Below are 14,998 nucleotides of genomic sequence, written 5' to 3'. Positions count from 1 at the left end.
CTAAACCTAATCTGGTTCCTGATAATAATCAGGAAGGAGCCTGCAGGATGACCCATTTTAGAACTTGATGTGTGGTCTCAGTGAAGGATGGTTAAAAAGCCATGCAAGATCAGTAACCCCAAGTGCTGTGACAAAACTGTGCTTCAATGATGTGAAGTTGCGCAAGTGTGACTTCTGTTTTGAAGCTAGAACATGGATTCTCAAGTCTTAATGGAAATCCGTTCCAGTCTCAGAGGATAAATTAGTCCTAGAAATTAGGCTTCCCTGTTCACTGCAGAAGAGGTTCTGTTGGGCTATGACACTTTATGGTTCTGACAAAGCTGCAGATGCAGCTTGAGAACATGCCAAGGATAAAGCTGAGACTTGAGCAGGAAGTATAAGCCAATTTAGGGACACCTAGTCACTGCTACCTGTATTTCAAGCAGGGTGTCAGGCACCACTGGCCATGAACAGAACAGTTTTTTAAAAGATTTCAGTTTCAGAAGGCTGTAAGAATCAGTCTTGAAAGTTAGCAGTAGTTCATCTAGAAAGGAGTAATTCTGCAGTTGGGTCCGAGACTCTGGAACAAACAGAAGCTTCAAAGCCAATAGGTACAGGAGAATTTAAGTAACTGTCTTAGAAAGCTGCCCATGCATGGTTTATTCGGGGTTGTTGCTTTTTCTGTGTGTGGTGATCTGGTGGGTTTTTTTTTTTGATAGGAAACAATAATTTGAAAAAAGTTATGAAAGAGTGGTTAGGTGCCTTATGTCTGAACTGTTTAGCTAGCTTCAGCCTCCAGTTGTGTGCTTTTGTAAAGTCTCTCTTCAGTGCTGTCTGGCAGGAAACTCCTTGAGTTTACTTATCTTTGGTGGTACATGATAAATAGAAAACTCAGCAAGTTGTATCTTTCTTTCAGAGTGGTATGAGAAAGCTCTTTCCTTTTCTGTGTTTAAGCACTTGGGACTACTTTTGCCGTTCACCACAAGCTGGCATTCATCTCACTGCCCACTAGAATATTTCAACAGTCTTCAGCTCTAGGATAGGAAACTATGATGAGACAGTAAATTGCATCTGTGGCCTTTTTTTCTTGGGGCCTCTCCTTCCTTCAGTGAAGCCAGCCTACCACCCTCAACAAGTTACCCATCATCTTTTATATATAATTATAGCTGTAGACAGCTCCCCTTGGTTTATGAGAAGGGACCTCTTTTGTACAGGTTCTGGCTAGATTATGCATTCATGTATTTGTTTACTTAGGAGTGAATCTCAACCTGTAGCTTACAGACACTTCAGCTTTAAAACTGTTTTAAGTTGGTGAACACATTAGTGAAAAATTAGCTTACTTTGGTTGACATAAGTGATGGTGAAAATTACCCTCAGAAATGTGACTTGACTCAAGCAGTTTTGCAAGTATACCCTGCATGAGAGGATTTTTTAAATGGGTAGCAAGGAATCCAGCATTGTTGCTGTTTTTCAGAGACAATTGGTTTTGTACAGGATGAGAACCAGATCAAGAAAACTTCATATGCAAATGCTGGTGAAGGAGGAAGTTGGACATCTTTCTACAGCATTTGATGGCAAATGCTTAAGTAGGCCAGGCTGGTAAGAACCAGGGCAGCCAGTTTTATGTGAGCTGGATAAACGAAGTATGATGAGAGGCAGTGAGTTGGAATTCCATAGACAATGTTGACTCCCAGCTGGTTAAATGGCCCATTTTTCCTATGTGTATGTTGAGGTAATAGTGCATATTTGTAGATGAATAAAGCTTTTGTGGTGCGTTAATCTTGACTGGCTGCCAGGTGCCCACCAAACTGCTCTCTCATGCCTTCTCCTCAGCAGGCCAGGAGGAGAAAACGAGATGAAAAAGCTTATGGGTTGAAACAGGGAGATTACTCATTGGTTACCATAACAGGCAAACCAAACTGTCCTTGGGGAAAATTGACTGCCAATTAAAAATAAAGTAGGATAGCAGCAACAACAACAACAACAAAAAACCCACCTTTGCCCAACCTCCCCCTTCTTCCCAAACTCAACTTCACTCTTCTACCTCCTCTTCCACAGTGATGCAGAGGGATCGGGGATGGTTAGTCTGTAACAACTCCTCGCTGCTGCTCCTTCCTCTTCTTGCTGTTCTCCAGCTGCAGTGTAGGGTCCCTCCCGTGGGACAGTCTTTCATGAACTGCTCCAATGCGGATATTCCTCCCAATGGGATACTCCTTCAGGAACAGACTGTTCTAGCACCAGTCCCCCATGGGCTGCCACTCCTGCCAGAAAACCTGCTCCTGCATGGGCTCTTTGTGGGCTGCAGCTTCCTTCAGGGCTCATCCACCTGCATTGGTGTGGGGTCCTCCAGAGGCAACAGTGTGGGTATCTGCTCTGATGTGCTCCACAATGGGTTGCAGGGGGACAGCCTGCTTCACCATGGTCTTAAAAAGATCTTAACTGCTAAACAACAGTAGCACAGTAGTAAGATACTAATATTAAGAATGTTAGTGTATTGGTTAATGTATGTTTTTACTTACACAGCTCCACAGGCTGCAGCTGATCTCTGCTCCAGTGCCTGGAGCACCTTCTCCTGCTCTTCCTTTATGGGCCTCCCTGTCTGCAGAACTGTTCCTCACATGTTTTTCTTCCTCACTCATCTCTCTCACAGCTGCTGCACAGCATTATTTCCCCCCTTGTTAAATATATTACAGAGAGGAGGCCCCAGCTTGGCTGAGGGGTTCAGCTATATCCCATGGTGGGTTTGTTGGAACTGGCTGCACCTGACACAGGGGCAGCTCCTGGGCTTTACTTACTACAGCCAACCCTGCAGTCCCCCCTTGCTACCACACCCTTGCCCCCTAAACCCAATACACCTCTTTTCAGAACAGTAGGTGAATGTAAATTCAAAGGTGCACTAATAAGGTAACTTTTAACTTAGAAGCTTGATACATTCATCCTGTAAAACAAGCCATACAGATATGATGTGGCAAACTAAAACAATCTTCATCGGGTATTTTCAAGAGCGTTGTTTCTCTGAGATAACCTACTTGAATTCTGCGAAGTTACTGTCAATGGCTTGGAGTCAGAAATAGTTATTTTCCACAGGAGTAACTTCAAGTAAAGTTGAATACATTTGTCTTTTAATTACAGGTATAACAGCAGTGAAATTGAAATACAAAATTAGCACATAAGATTTGCATAGAGAGAATTACTACTAAAGAAGTACAAACTTCTAAAATTTCACAACTAAAAAGATTTAACTGCTAAACAACAGTAGCACAGTAGTAAGATACTAATATTAAGAATGTTAGTATATCAGTTAATGTCTGTTTTTACTTGTACAGATCCAAAACCTGAACAGCAGAAAGCTGATCAGGATGAGCTTGGTTTACATCATTACCACAGAACCACAGAAAAATATTAACTTGAAGCACAGTTTTTATTTCTTTTACCATAGATTAAGCAGGTTTTTTTATCATAAAAAAGCTTTAAGTATCCCCATATAACAATAATAGATTTTGATGTCAGATCACAACAGGCTTGTAGGTATGATAGACATTATATGTAACCAGTAGCTACAATGCAGACTAAGCCTAATGCTGGGACTCTTGAACCAGATTTTTTTCTTAGAACTTCACTATTAGTTTCAACTCTTAAATGGAAATTCAAGCTGCATTCACTGAAATCTCCAGCTTTCCAAGTAATACTTGCAATTATTGCACTTGTACTGGTTGTATTGGCTTAGTAAAGCCATTCTAAAGCAACAGTTTAACATTTGTACATTTTAAAGCACTTGATCTTATCTACAAAGGAAATAAAGATGATAAAACCACAATTTATTTCAACTTAATTGTGAATATTCTTAATTTTCAGAGTTTAAATGGATGTGCATTTAGTAACTATACTAGAAAAGCAACAGATGCTGTAACTACCCTATGATGACTAGTTTGGTCCATGTCAGTAATCAAGTGATGTTATAAAAAATAAACTAGTTTATTTTGTATAAAATGAGTAATGTTGCATTTTTGTTCAGATTGCACAGTACAAACAAGCTAATACCTAATTAATACTGTTACAGGTAGTTATTACATAGGGACAGCAGCTAGAAAAAATAAGTACCTCAAAGCAACAAACTTCTGCAGCCAGCTTTCCATAACATTGTATGAAAGTTAAATATGTCTTAATTACAAGTATGCATATTATAAAATGTTTGAAAAATGTTTAAGTATGAGCCGTTAAACTAATTTTCCATAGCAAGAGTATATGATGATTATTTACATTTAAAAAATCCGTTTTTCAGAAAAGAATTTACAATGAAATAAATAACCTTCAGCAATCCCTTAAGCCCAACTACAAGATCTGTAAGTGGCAGTAAAAAACAGGTAAGCCACCTTGTGTCAATGTTAGGTCAGTAAAGTATGCCTCATCCAGAAAGAAGTGCAACTCTGCTTTAACGTTACTAGTCATCTAGGAACATGCGCAATACATATAGGTACCTTCAAATAAGGTACAGCCTTGAGTATTTGTACAAGAGTATTCACAAAAACATACAATATATTTTACAGTCCTTTAATACAAAATATCGATATCAAACCAATCTGAACTGCATTGATCAGATATTTCTTAGGCAGGCAAGCTGCAAAGTATAACAGTTTTTAAATTTAATCCCCTCTTTGCCTTTTAAACTCAATTAAGAGATAAGTAGTTCCTTCAGAACATGTTGGTGATGTAAAGGTACTGATGAACTTTAGCTGAACCTGTCTCCATATGTATTCACTGTCTCTCAACACTATTAAGTATCAAAACCTAAAGCTGTAGTCTGAAGATTGCATCAAAAAAAACCCACTTTGCCTCCTTTTGATATTATTAGATGAAACTGCTGCTTAGTTATCCCCACTAAAGATTTCAAAGATTGAAATATTTAAAAAAAAAAAAAAAAAAGTTCAAATCCAAAACATGGAAGCATGTCTAGAAGCTGGTTTGCTTCCTTTCACACCTGATGCTTGGGAAGTTGTTCATCTTCCGTTTAAGACACAATACAGTCATAACTGCCTTCTTGGAATGAATCCTCATCCTCTATCTTAGACTTGTCCTCTTCATGCCTGCTTGCATTGCTGCTGCCAGCATCACTCTGAGGATTAGCACCATGGCTAGATGAAGTCCTGCTTTCCTCAGCTCTGGGGTTCACTTGTTCAGTAACCTTAGAAGGATTCACTGGCTGAAAAGCTTCAGGCTGTACTTGCTCTTCTGCTATTTCACTTAGTTTCTGGATCTGTGGTTTGATGATATTTAGAAATGGCTTGTACCCAGGGCTAGGAAAATAACAGTACAGAACACCGTGAGTGAGTTCAAAAATAGTACTTCTGTCATATGCCTGAAAAGCAGCTTTTCTTGGGAGATGTTTAATATAAATGAGTATCTTCTATAATCCTTCCTGTACAAAAACTTTTTTTTTTTTTAATAGACAGGAAAAGGCAACCATAAGCAAAACAACAGAAGTTGGGGGGGTTGGTTGTTTTGGGTTTGGTTTGTTGGGTTTTTTTCCAGTTTGATCACAACTGTATTAAGTGACTGTCCTGAAATTTTCTTCAAAAGTGCTTTTAAATAATTGTTTCAGCTAGGGTTGAGAGAACTCAAAGGGGTTTTTTAGATAACTAATTATCTACAACTGGAATGAAAATGAAGGTGGAAAATAACACTTACCAATCTGTAGAAGCCCATTTGTCAACAGCATATAGGCCAGTCTTGATGTTCTGACAGATTTCTCCATCAATATCAGAGGATTGCATTATACTGAAAACCTGGTTGATTACTGAAGATTCTCTGAGGATAAGGCCTATGACAATACACCAATCCAGACATCCTGCTTCCATGAAGATATGTAGCAAGTACCTATATAGAAAAACAGTCTACTTCTTTTTCCATGCTAAAGACAAAAATCCCAGTGTGATTCTGTAGACAGTGTTTCTTTCCCCTAATGCTACATACCAAAGATTACGTTACTTACCGCAGCTGGACCTGTGACTTGTGTGGCCCTTTACTAGCCAGTTCTAAAGAGAGATGTTCAAGCTCTGACTGAGTTAGACTTAGACTAGAGAAGTTTTCATCCACCATGGTCCAGTCACCATCCACCATAGAACTTGTTTCAGTCAGGTCCGTTGCTGAACCAATGCTGCATTCGTCACCTATCAAAAACACTCAGAAACATGAGGGGAAAAGAAACTGCTTGCTTTAGCAAGATGCAGAGTTTCTGAACTACTTCCTACAGCAATTGACAAATTATGCAGTAATGCTTTGCTGTGTATCACAGTGCTAAGTTGTTACTTCAGGCATACTGTCCATCCCACTTCAGCATTCTTCTTGTTACACTATATGGTGGAACTATTGTTGGAGGAATGCAGTAGTTTTTCTATCAAATAAAAATAATTCTGCAGAATAATGTCAGTAAGGGATCCTAAAGATGTGTTGGCAATCATTGCAAGAGCACAGTGACAGCCTCTTACATACTATAGTCCTAGAATTAAGTCTGTAGAAAGGGTTGTGGTCTGTCTAAAGATAACTCATTACTTAACTGTAAAAAGGAAGAAGTAATAGCAAGTTCTTTATACAAAACCCTGAAGATTCTGAATGCTTGGTAATGTAAATATTCACCTGCACTAATTACAAAAGGAAATAAGCATTTCTAATAAACACATGAGGAGTAGATGTAGCCACAGAATTTTCACAGGAACAGTATCAGCAAAGCTAAAACCATTATAGTGGTGAGTCATGAAGGCACCCAACCTCCAGAACAGTTTCCGTATTAAAGTAGATGTATCTTTTCTGTGGAAAATGTTTAGAAAGTCAGAAAGTTGTTTTATTAGGTTCTTGCCCGTGTATACCACTGCTGGCTTAGTTATTTGTGAAATTACTACTATTAGAATTCAGCTCGCAACGTTTTAAAGACTATTAATTTAGTTTCACTTTAGAAATAAACCGCTTCAAAATGCATACTAAAGTCCATTGAACTCAAAGGTCTTCATCCAGCTCAGCAAAAAAAATGAGATACTTGTTTATAGAAACAGCGGTAGTGGCAGACAGCAGTACAAGATAATGCAATGAAAAGAGGAATAAATGGGGAAAATTTAAATTATGCTTTTTTGGAGAGTTCTGTAACAAACTTACTTAGACCTAATGCATTCTTGCAGTCTCCAGAAGTAATAAGCAGAAGAAACAGAAGTGAAAATAGAATGAGGAAGTGCCCAAGCAGAGGAAGAGAACCTCACTCTTTCTTCATTTTTTAAAGCCTGTCAACTTGTTAAATTACAGCTCCAAGTGCTCTGACTCTTACAGGAGGCCCTATCATCTTGGGGAGATTGTAGTTCACACTTAGATACTTAGGTCTTTTCCCTAATAAAGTGGGAATCACATGATGTAGACACTGTTGAAAACATTGCTGTATGCTTGAGGACAAGAGGGAGCCAAAAAAAAAAAAAGAGAGATGAATGGTCAGACAAACATTTCCTGTCTTTGACTGTGATCAGCAAAGTTTAACAAAGAATAAAATTCCCTGTTGTATTTTCATAAGCTGATCATACATTTGACCTTTTAAAAAAGTGATTTAAACAAAGCCATAGGAAAAAAGCAAACTATATGGGACTATAATTTCCTCAATAAAGAATGTATATCTTTCTAAAGAAATCCAAAAGCACAAAGTTCATGCATTAGAACTGTACCAAACTGTGCAAGAGGCCGACCCATGCTAGAGGCAAAAATATAAAACTTATAACACTCTTCCCAGCCAGACTGTAAAAATACTAAATTTCGAGTTACTACCACAGGCAGGAACTTCAGCAAATATCATTTTCATATTCTACTTCAAGCACTTAAAGATGTATGACATGGGCATTATCTTTCTGTTGTAAAAATTTTTGTTCACTTTTCAACAAACCCTCTTTTTTTTTTTCTGAATTATGGTTATCAGCAGTTGAGAAGCAACAATACAGCAGTGGCATGCAAGTATCAAAACAGAAGTGCATAGGTCCAGGTGCATTCTTCCAATGAGCAGACAGAAGGAACAGAGACTAACCTTTACTTAGCAAAGGAGAAAGGAATGCATCTTGCATGTGTGGTCCATGGGATGAAACAGTGTCAATCTCTCTCTGAGAGGAGCTGATAGCGCCAAGCCAGCTGCGACTCCGAGGTGTGTTTGAAACCCCTGTGTCCATTTCCATGTTTACAAAGGTGTCTGCAGACTGAGATTTTAGCAACTGCTCCCCTACGGCTAAAAGAAAAGAACCCACCAAAGAAAAGTCTTATAAACATCAAAAAGGAAATTGGGAAAGTTCTCTCCAGGCATTTCAGGAAGCTAAAACTTGTATTTAAGTCAATATTCAATTAGTTTGCTGAGGGATCACCAAAAGCAAGGGAATGCAGCAAGTTTAGGTACTTCAAGAATTTCTGATCAGCTTTTTATGTCAGCACTGGCATAAAAGAAATATCAGCTGACAAAGTGTTAGCATCAATAGAACTAAATTATAGTGCTGCTACTACCAAAAAGAGGAAGACTTGGCAGCTAGTATCAACTTTGCCCTGAGAGGATAAACTAGTGAACTGAGAGATTAATAACACAAAGGAGGTTTACTGCAAGTCCTCAAAATTCTTACCCTTTAACATAAAGCAAATTTCAAATATTAGAAACATTACTTTTTTAAATATAAAAAGTTAATCAAAACCTCATCTAAAGGCTATATGAGAATGTTGATTCTAGTAGTTTTCTGTAGAATTTACATGAAAGAGCAATTCCATGTTCAACTCAACATCTGCACAAATGATACCCAGTTCAGTGTTTGCACCTGAGAAAGCAAGAAACTTCAACAGAAACAGTACTGTAATCAGACTACACAAGAGATGCCATCTGTGCTAAACAGATTCCCTTCAAAAAACACACCCTGTGTGAGAAAGCTGTGCAGGTGGCAAGCCTCAGCCTGTTCTTTGCTTGGCTGAACTGAGGAAGGACAGATTCAGACTGATGGGTATAGGACTGCAGGAGGGAAACCAAATCAACTCAGATGTTACAGCACCTGTCTTGTACTTTCCATTCTTGAAAGGTGAATTAATGGACGAAGCCGGTATGACTGGAAATGGCCAGAGGAAATCCTTGTGTAGCTTTTTCAAAGCAAACACAAAATCCTCCACGCGGGCAGCTCTGGCTCGCTCCTTGCACAGCCAACCAATCAGCTCAAAGCCTAACTGTGCAGCAAAGCAGCCAAGGTCTTTCAGCTTGATTTCTTCTAGCAGACGCCGAGCATGCCGCCAGAGCATCATGTCAATGTACATGTTCTCGGCACAGTCGCTGTCTTTACTCCACCTATAGACAGACCAGAGAACAGTGACATTAAGACTGATAAAACAGAGTTGTAAAGGTTGTTGGCCACAACCACAGTACATGGAGTGACCAGAGTAGTTAGTGGGAGCTTTCTATGTACCAACAGAAGCAGCTTCCACCATTTGTTGCTATTTATGTTCTCTAAAAGATCCCACTCGACAGGTAAGTGAAATAAGGGAAGGAAGTTACAACAGCAGCAGTGTCCATACAGTATTAAACTATTAGCAATGCAGGAAAAAGGTAAAGAAGGAGAGATAAAAGGCAGATGCCATTGCAAAGTGACTTCTGAGAAACAAGTTTAGAGAACAAGTCAAGTCTTAGTCTAGGACCCTTCTTATCAAAATTCTTAAGATAGTACTCTCTATGGAAAATTACTAAATAAAAGCATTTGAATTTGTACTAAGGTTGTTCTGAAGGTCTTATGTGGGGAAAAAAAGCCAAAACCAAGATAATAACGAATCCCAGCTCAGTGCTGCTTCTGAACATTAATACTGATCAATATGAATTCTGTATACAGCAGTTTAAGAGGGATTCACCCCAAGGTATAAAAGGCTCTATTTATGGCTTGGCAACACACTGCTAGATCAAGATGTGCACAGTATCACAGTGCAATGTATACTATGATGCTAATAGTATACTGTGTATACTAATGTATACTGTGAGCTGTTCAAGATGTATCTTTCATCAAAACAGATCCTTCAAATATAAGGCATGCAGTCTCACTAGCTATTTAAATTACTACATATGCATCCAGTGGATCCATGTAAGTGTGCCTGTGTCTATATACACACAAACATATATATTTACATGTGTGAGAACATATTCTCCCAAGAATGCAAGAAAAAGGCGCAGACATTATGAGAGTCAGGAAAAGACAAACGCAGAAGGATGTGGAGGGAAACTATGACAAATGTAACTCTCATATAATGTACCTCTGTAACTTAAATTGGTAAGAGAGTTAGTATGGTACCTAACAAAGTAGGGAAGGAGAGGATATTACTACCAATTACCTTTTTCCAGATGGGCCAGAGGGCATACTCAGTGTTTTTGTCAAGTTAAATTTGCTATGGAGATTCTCTGCTGATTGGGATAAACTAATGCTGCGATGTCTGAAGAACTCAAAGCCACTACTTGAACTAGGTTCCTAAAACCAAGAAAACCCAAACATACAGTCAAAGGAGCAAACAAGCTATATAATAGCAAGATTAATCATACGAGGTTTGATGCACAGTATTTACTATTTTAATCACAAACCTGAGTTGTTGGTGTAGCTGGAGGTGTCTCTGTTTCTCCAGAGCCAATGGCTTTAAGAAATCTGATCATATGACGACAAAGATCCCACTTTCCCTGCTCTAAGGCAGTATTAAATAGGAGAGTAGCATGTTGTCTGCTAACTGCTGGAACTTCCATATTCTGCAAGTAACAAAGCATAATTAAGTCATTTGCTTTTGCCATCAAGCAACAGAAGTCCTATTAAGTCAAGCCACGACATGTCACATTCAAGTATACCAGAGATTCGAAGAAGCAAATTTCATGCTATTATTTTCCTTTTTATAACAGTAAACTAACTACTTACATTGTATAATATTCTGCCCCTTCATAACCGGACATAACAGAAAACTATTAAAAATTTGTTTAACTTGCATTAACTTTGATATGACAATATTTTCTAAAATACTACAACATTAGTAAATATCACCTCTCTTGCAATATATGAGGTACCATTACCTGTAGGATAATAAGATAAGAGGCAGCTGTGTCCAAGTCCTGGGCCATTAAGCACTCTTCAAATAAGTCCTTCGGGTTTCCAACAGCAGCAAAAAGGTAATTCCACAGGGCATATTCTGTCTTCCTAGCACAATGAACAACTGTCTGCAGGAAGAGGGGGAACTCTGTAATAAACTTCGCCACAGTGGGAAGCAGAGGGTCGGGAATGGGTTCCCGCGAGGTAGCTTCTTCTTCCAGCACTTCATGAAGCATCAGTTCTAGTACGTGAGGAAAGTATGGTAATGTGGCACAGGAGTGGGCCAAAAGCAAGGCTTGTTCACCGAGGTTCCTAACCAAGAGCTGGCGTAAAATGTGATGGAGGTAGATCTGAGAGGTTCTCTCAACAATGGAGAAAGGAAAGAGAACCTCTAAGTGTTCTCTAGCACTGGTTTGAGGATATAAACAGTCGTAGAGCACAGTGTCATTAACAGCACCAAGAACCAAGGCATCTTCAAACAAAACAGCCAATGGGTATATGTTGATGTGGAAAGGCAGCATGATCCGTCTTGACAGAAAGGAGTGTGGTTTTCGATGATCTCTGGGAAACAGGGGAAGCCAGACTTTCATACCTGCCCCACCACAGCTGAGCCACAGAGCCTCCAGTAAGTGGCGTTTCTGTTTGTTGATCCTGCAAGTAGTCCATACATTTTCAACAGACTGGGCTAGGACAACTGGAGCACAAAAAGGCAGCTATTTGAAAAACAAGAAAAAAAAAAAAATCAGAATTCATTATTCGTTTGGTTTTGTTTGGTTTTGTTTTGTTTTTTTTACCCACTTCACAAGAACTCTTTTCAGCTAAGAACTATTCTCTTCAAACATGTTATTCCTCTAACAAAGAAGCAGCAAATCTGCTTATCCCTTAACTGCACCCTACCACCTGGGAAAGCATTACTTATTGCTTACATTAACTCAAAAGACACTTCTTTCAATTTTTTTAACCTCCTTAGTCAGGAGGCCAGAAGGGTGAAAATAAGGGAAGAAAATAAAAATCTGCTCTCTGCTTCTTCAGAGAGCCCAAGAGTCCAACCTAGAACTGACAAAATTACTACAAACACCAAATTTGCTAGTGTTTGATTGAGCTGCAAAGAACTCTTCATCTAAACTTTTCAGATTTCACTCTCCCAAAGTGCTTCTTTCATGTAGAATAGTTTTTCATCAGTGCAGAAAAATTTAAAAGTTCAGTCACTGATTTCTATGATTGTTGTTTTTAGGAACTTTGTAAACATACTCTGCAAAAAATGATAATGTTCCATAAACATACAGAACAGTTTTAGATAGACTGGAGATTTTGTGTCATTATTGCATACCAAATTTTGCAAAGGACCTTTATGCTTAAAACTGGTATCTTTCACTGCAATACAAGTAGTAAACACAAGTAGTAAATACTTCGGTTAGACATTCACATAATTAAGTAGTAACATTTCACAGATTCTTAGGAAAAAAATAAATCACGGGAGCAGTGATTTACTTCCAGCTAACAATTCAGCCTGTAAGTGTAGACACTGCCTTGCATTACAGACCTCTTTTCTTCATGCCTGGACCACTCCCTTCCAGAACTTCTTCAGTCACTGACATCTCTGAAGCCATATACAGTACTCCACATACATTTACTCACATGCTTCCTTTGATTAGGATTATTATCCTTATCTCGGATCTGGGGTCCCGATCGATCCCTTTGCAACATGATGAGTTGTCCTGCTAAGTTTAGCATAATACTTTCAGCTTCACAAGCCTAAGGATAAAATAGTATTATGCAAATTATTTGAACTTTTTGAATGCATCACTTGACCCATAACCACCGTACAAATCCAGAATAAAAAGAGCAAATTAACTGCACTGCCATACAGAGATGACTAACAACCAAATGCAATGCAGAAGGACTCAGAAAAATCCAGCAGAACTAAGTACCTACATATAGGTTCATTCATATAGTTCTTGTGCAAGGGAGTAAATACTGGAAGGTTTCTTGTTCACTAGACTTATTCCATGCGTTTATTTCATACAGGCTTTTTCCAACTATGCCTCTTGGCATGGGCAAGCCACCAGCATTTTAAGAAAAATAAAGCTCTGTGTTCTTAACAGTATCACCACTACATAATTGCCAGTATCTGACTGCAAAGACTAACACTGGTACAGAAGCCAAAAAGAGTTGAGCCATAAAGAATTTAGCCACACTTGTACAGCATCTTGAACTTTTAGAAGCTGCACTTATACCTAACTAGAAAGATTCTTCTCTATCAGGAAAGCAAAGTATTATGTCTAAAGATTTATTTCAGAACTGTTTCATGTTAATTTTGAACCAAGTCACTGGAGGCTAATACCATGCTGTGCATGAAGTTTAGTTTTAAAATAAATGGGTAGGAGGCCTGTGTGGTAAATTTGCAGCATCAGGTGTTAAGGTCACCAATAGGCAACAACACTGAGAAGGCTGACACACTCTGCTAAGTCAGACACATTGCTTTGTCTACAGTGCAGTGTCATGTTCAGTGCTAACATTAATACTTTTCTTTTGGTCAGGAGGATTGACAAAGTTTGAAGATATGGGCTCTTAGAAAGAAAAGAAGTAATATTTGTCCAGTCTGAAGCTAAGTTTAAAATATTACTAGTGCTCTAAAAAGCTTCAGTAGCTTTTTCTCAAAATTAGGAAACACCATATGTCAGGTAGTTCAGGAATAAGGACGCTGTCTCACAACAAGATGGACTAGAAAACCACAAGCATGTTGGCTTTTATGCCCTTGTCTAAGATAAGTAGCAAATTCTCAGGACACATGTTCAGCATTGTGGGACACTAAATTAGAATGAACAGAAGGAAGCAAGCGCAAACCTTCAGATTTTACATCTGTGCCATTGCTGTCCTATCTGCCAGTGGCTTTGGTATGTGGAGAAAAATATGCACCTTCACATGTCTACAGGCCTGCCTCCCAGGCAGCGCAACATCTGAACTATCTTAAGGCAGCTGCTCTGATGAGAAAATATGCTTCATACTGCAGCTACTCAAATAGTTAAGCTTAATTTGTTTACACAACAGGCAACAAAAATGCAAGTTCTCTTTGTTTACACAACAGGCAACAAAAATGCAAGTTCTCTTTGCACTGTGCTTTCAGTGGCCTGAATCATTTCCTGGAGTTAAGATAGGCTTCACCTTCACACCTTGGTCATTGTTTGGCTGTTGGCCTATCTCCTGACATAATCAGTGGGAGAGATCATCTTACTTTATTTTAGCAAGTAGGAAATTGACTAGAAGTAACCTTACAGGGTCATATGCCATCTTTTCCTTTTTTCTGTTTATTCTTTGAGTAATGGACCTGTTGCTGCAAGAAAGGCACTTCTTAATGCCATGGATTGCTCTGGTGTTCAACTTTTAATGCACAATAGAGAAACATACCCTTGACATAGTTAAGTTTACTTTGTCCTCCAACGTTTGCCCCTGAATTTTACAAGATGACAAAAGAAGATATGAAATAGAAGTAAGAATTTGGATTTTATTCCTACCGCCACCCACCCCGCCCCCAGTTCACACATAAAATGTCTATATAAGAAGAATCAGAAAAAACATGTTCCGCATTTTACCACAAAAAAGAACCACTGATTTATGGTTCATTTATCAGCACCTAACCTTTGGGGACTAAGCTAACAAATGTAGGCACCAATTCTTTTAAATTTGAGCACTATAGACCTGTTACCTGCTGAGGCATCTTCAAGGTGATGCCAGTCTCTGTCCTCACTGATGTCAACGTAACAGACACTACAAGAAAAGGATGAGGAATGTACCGAGACATGGACACTTCTTGAAGAACTTGGATACTGGCAGTAGGGTTAAGACTGAAAGGAAAGATGACTATGTTTAACAACTTTAAAATATGTGCAAAATATTGTTTAAAATAGTATTTAACATAAAATTAA

The 14,998-nt window shown here is 38.7% G+C and overlaps 1 protein-coding gene across 5 annotated transcripts in view; it reads right to left on the bottom strand.

Annotated features, from left to right (window-relative positions):
- Positions 1–3,381: 3,381 nt before the first annotated feature.
- RIC1 (RIC1 homolog, RAB6A GEF complex partner 1) overlaps positions 3,382–14,998 on the bottom strand; it is a 56,822-nt gene continuing 45,205 nt past the window's right edge. For all 5 annotated transcript variants that reach the window (XM_069777236.1, XM_069777240.1, XM_069777239.1 and 2 more), the window contains 10 exons: positions 14,779–14,917; positions 12,711–12,827; positions 11,057–11,785; positions 10,583–10,741; positions 10,339–10,472; positions 9,024–9,310; positions 8,030–8,224; positions 5,969–6,146; positions 5,665–5,853; positions 3,382–5,273 (listed from right to left, as the gene is read on the bottom strand). In XM_069777236.1, coding sequence (XP_069633337.1) covers positions 4,988–5,273; positions 5,665–5,853; positions 5,969–6,146; positions 8,030–8,224; positions 9,024–9,310; positions 10,339–10,472; positions 10,583–10,741; positions 11,057–11,785; positions 12,711–12,827; positions 14,779–14,917 — 2,413 coding nt within the window. In that variant the 3' untranslated portion in view covers positions 3,382–4,987. The remainder of the gene's footprint in view (positions 5,274–5,664; positions 5,854–5,968; positions 6,147–8,029; positions 8,225–9,023; positions 9,311–10,338; positions 10,473–10,582; positions 10,742–11,056; positions 11,786–12,710; positions 12,828–14,778; positions 14,918–14,998) is intronic.

The sequence above is a fragment of the Haliaeetus albicilla genome, chromosome Z (genome assembly GCF_947461875.1).
Source record: "Haliaeetus albicilla chromosome Z, bHalAlb1.1, whole genome shotgun sequence".
Lineage (NCBI taxonomy): Eukaryota > Metazoa > Chordata > Aves > Accipitriformes > Accipitridae > Haliaeetus > Haliaeetus albicilla.
This window is presented reverse-complemented; position numbering and strand designations above follow the sequence as displayed.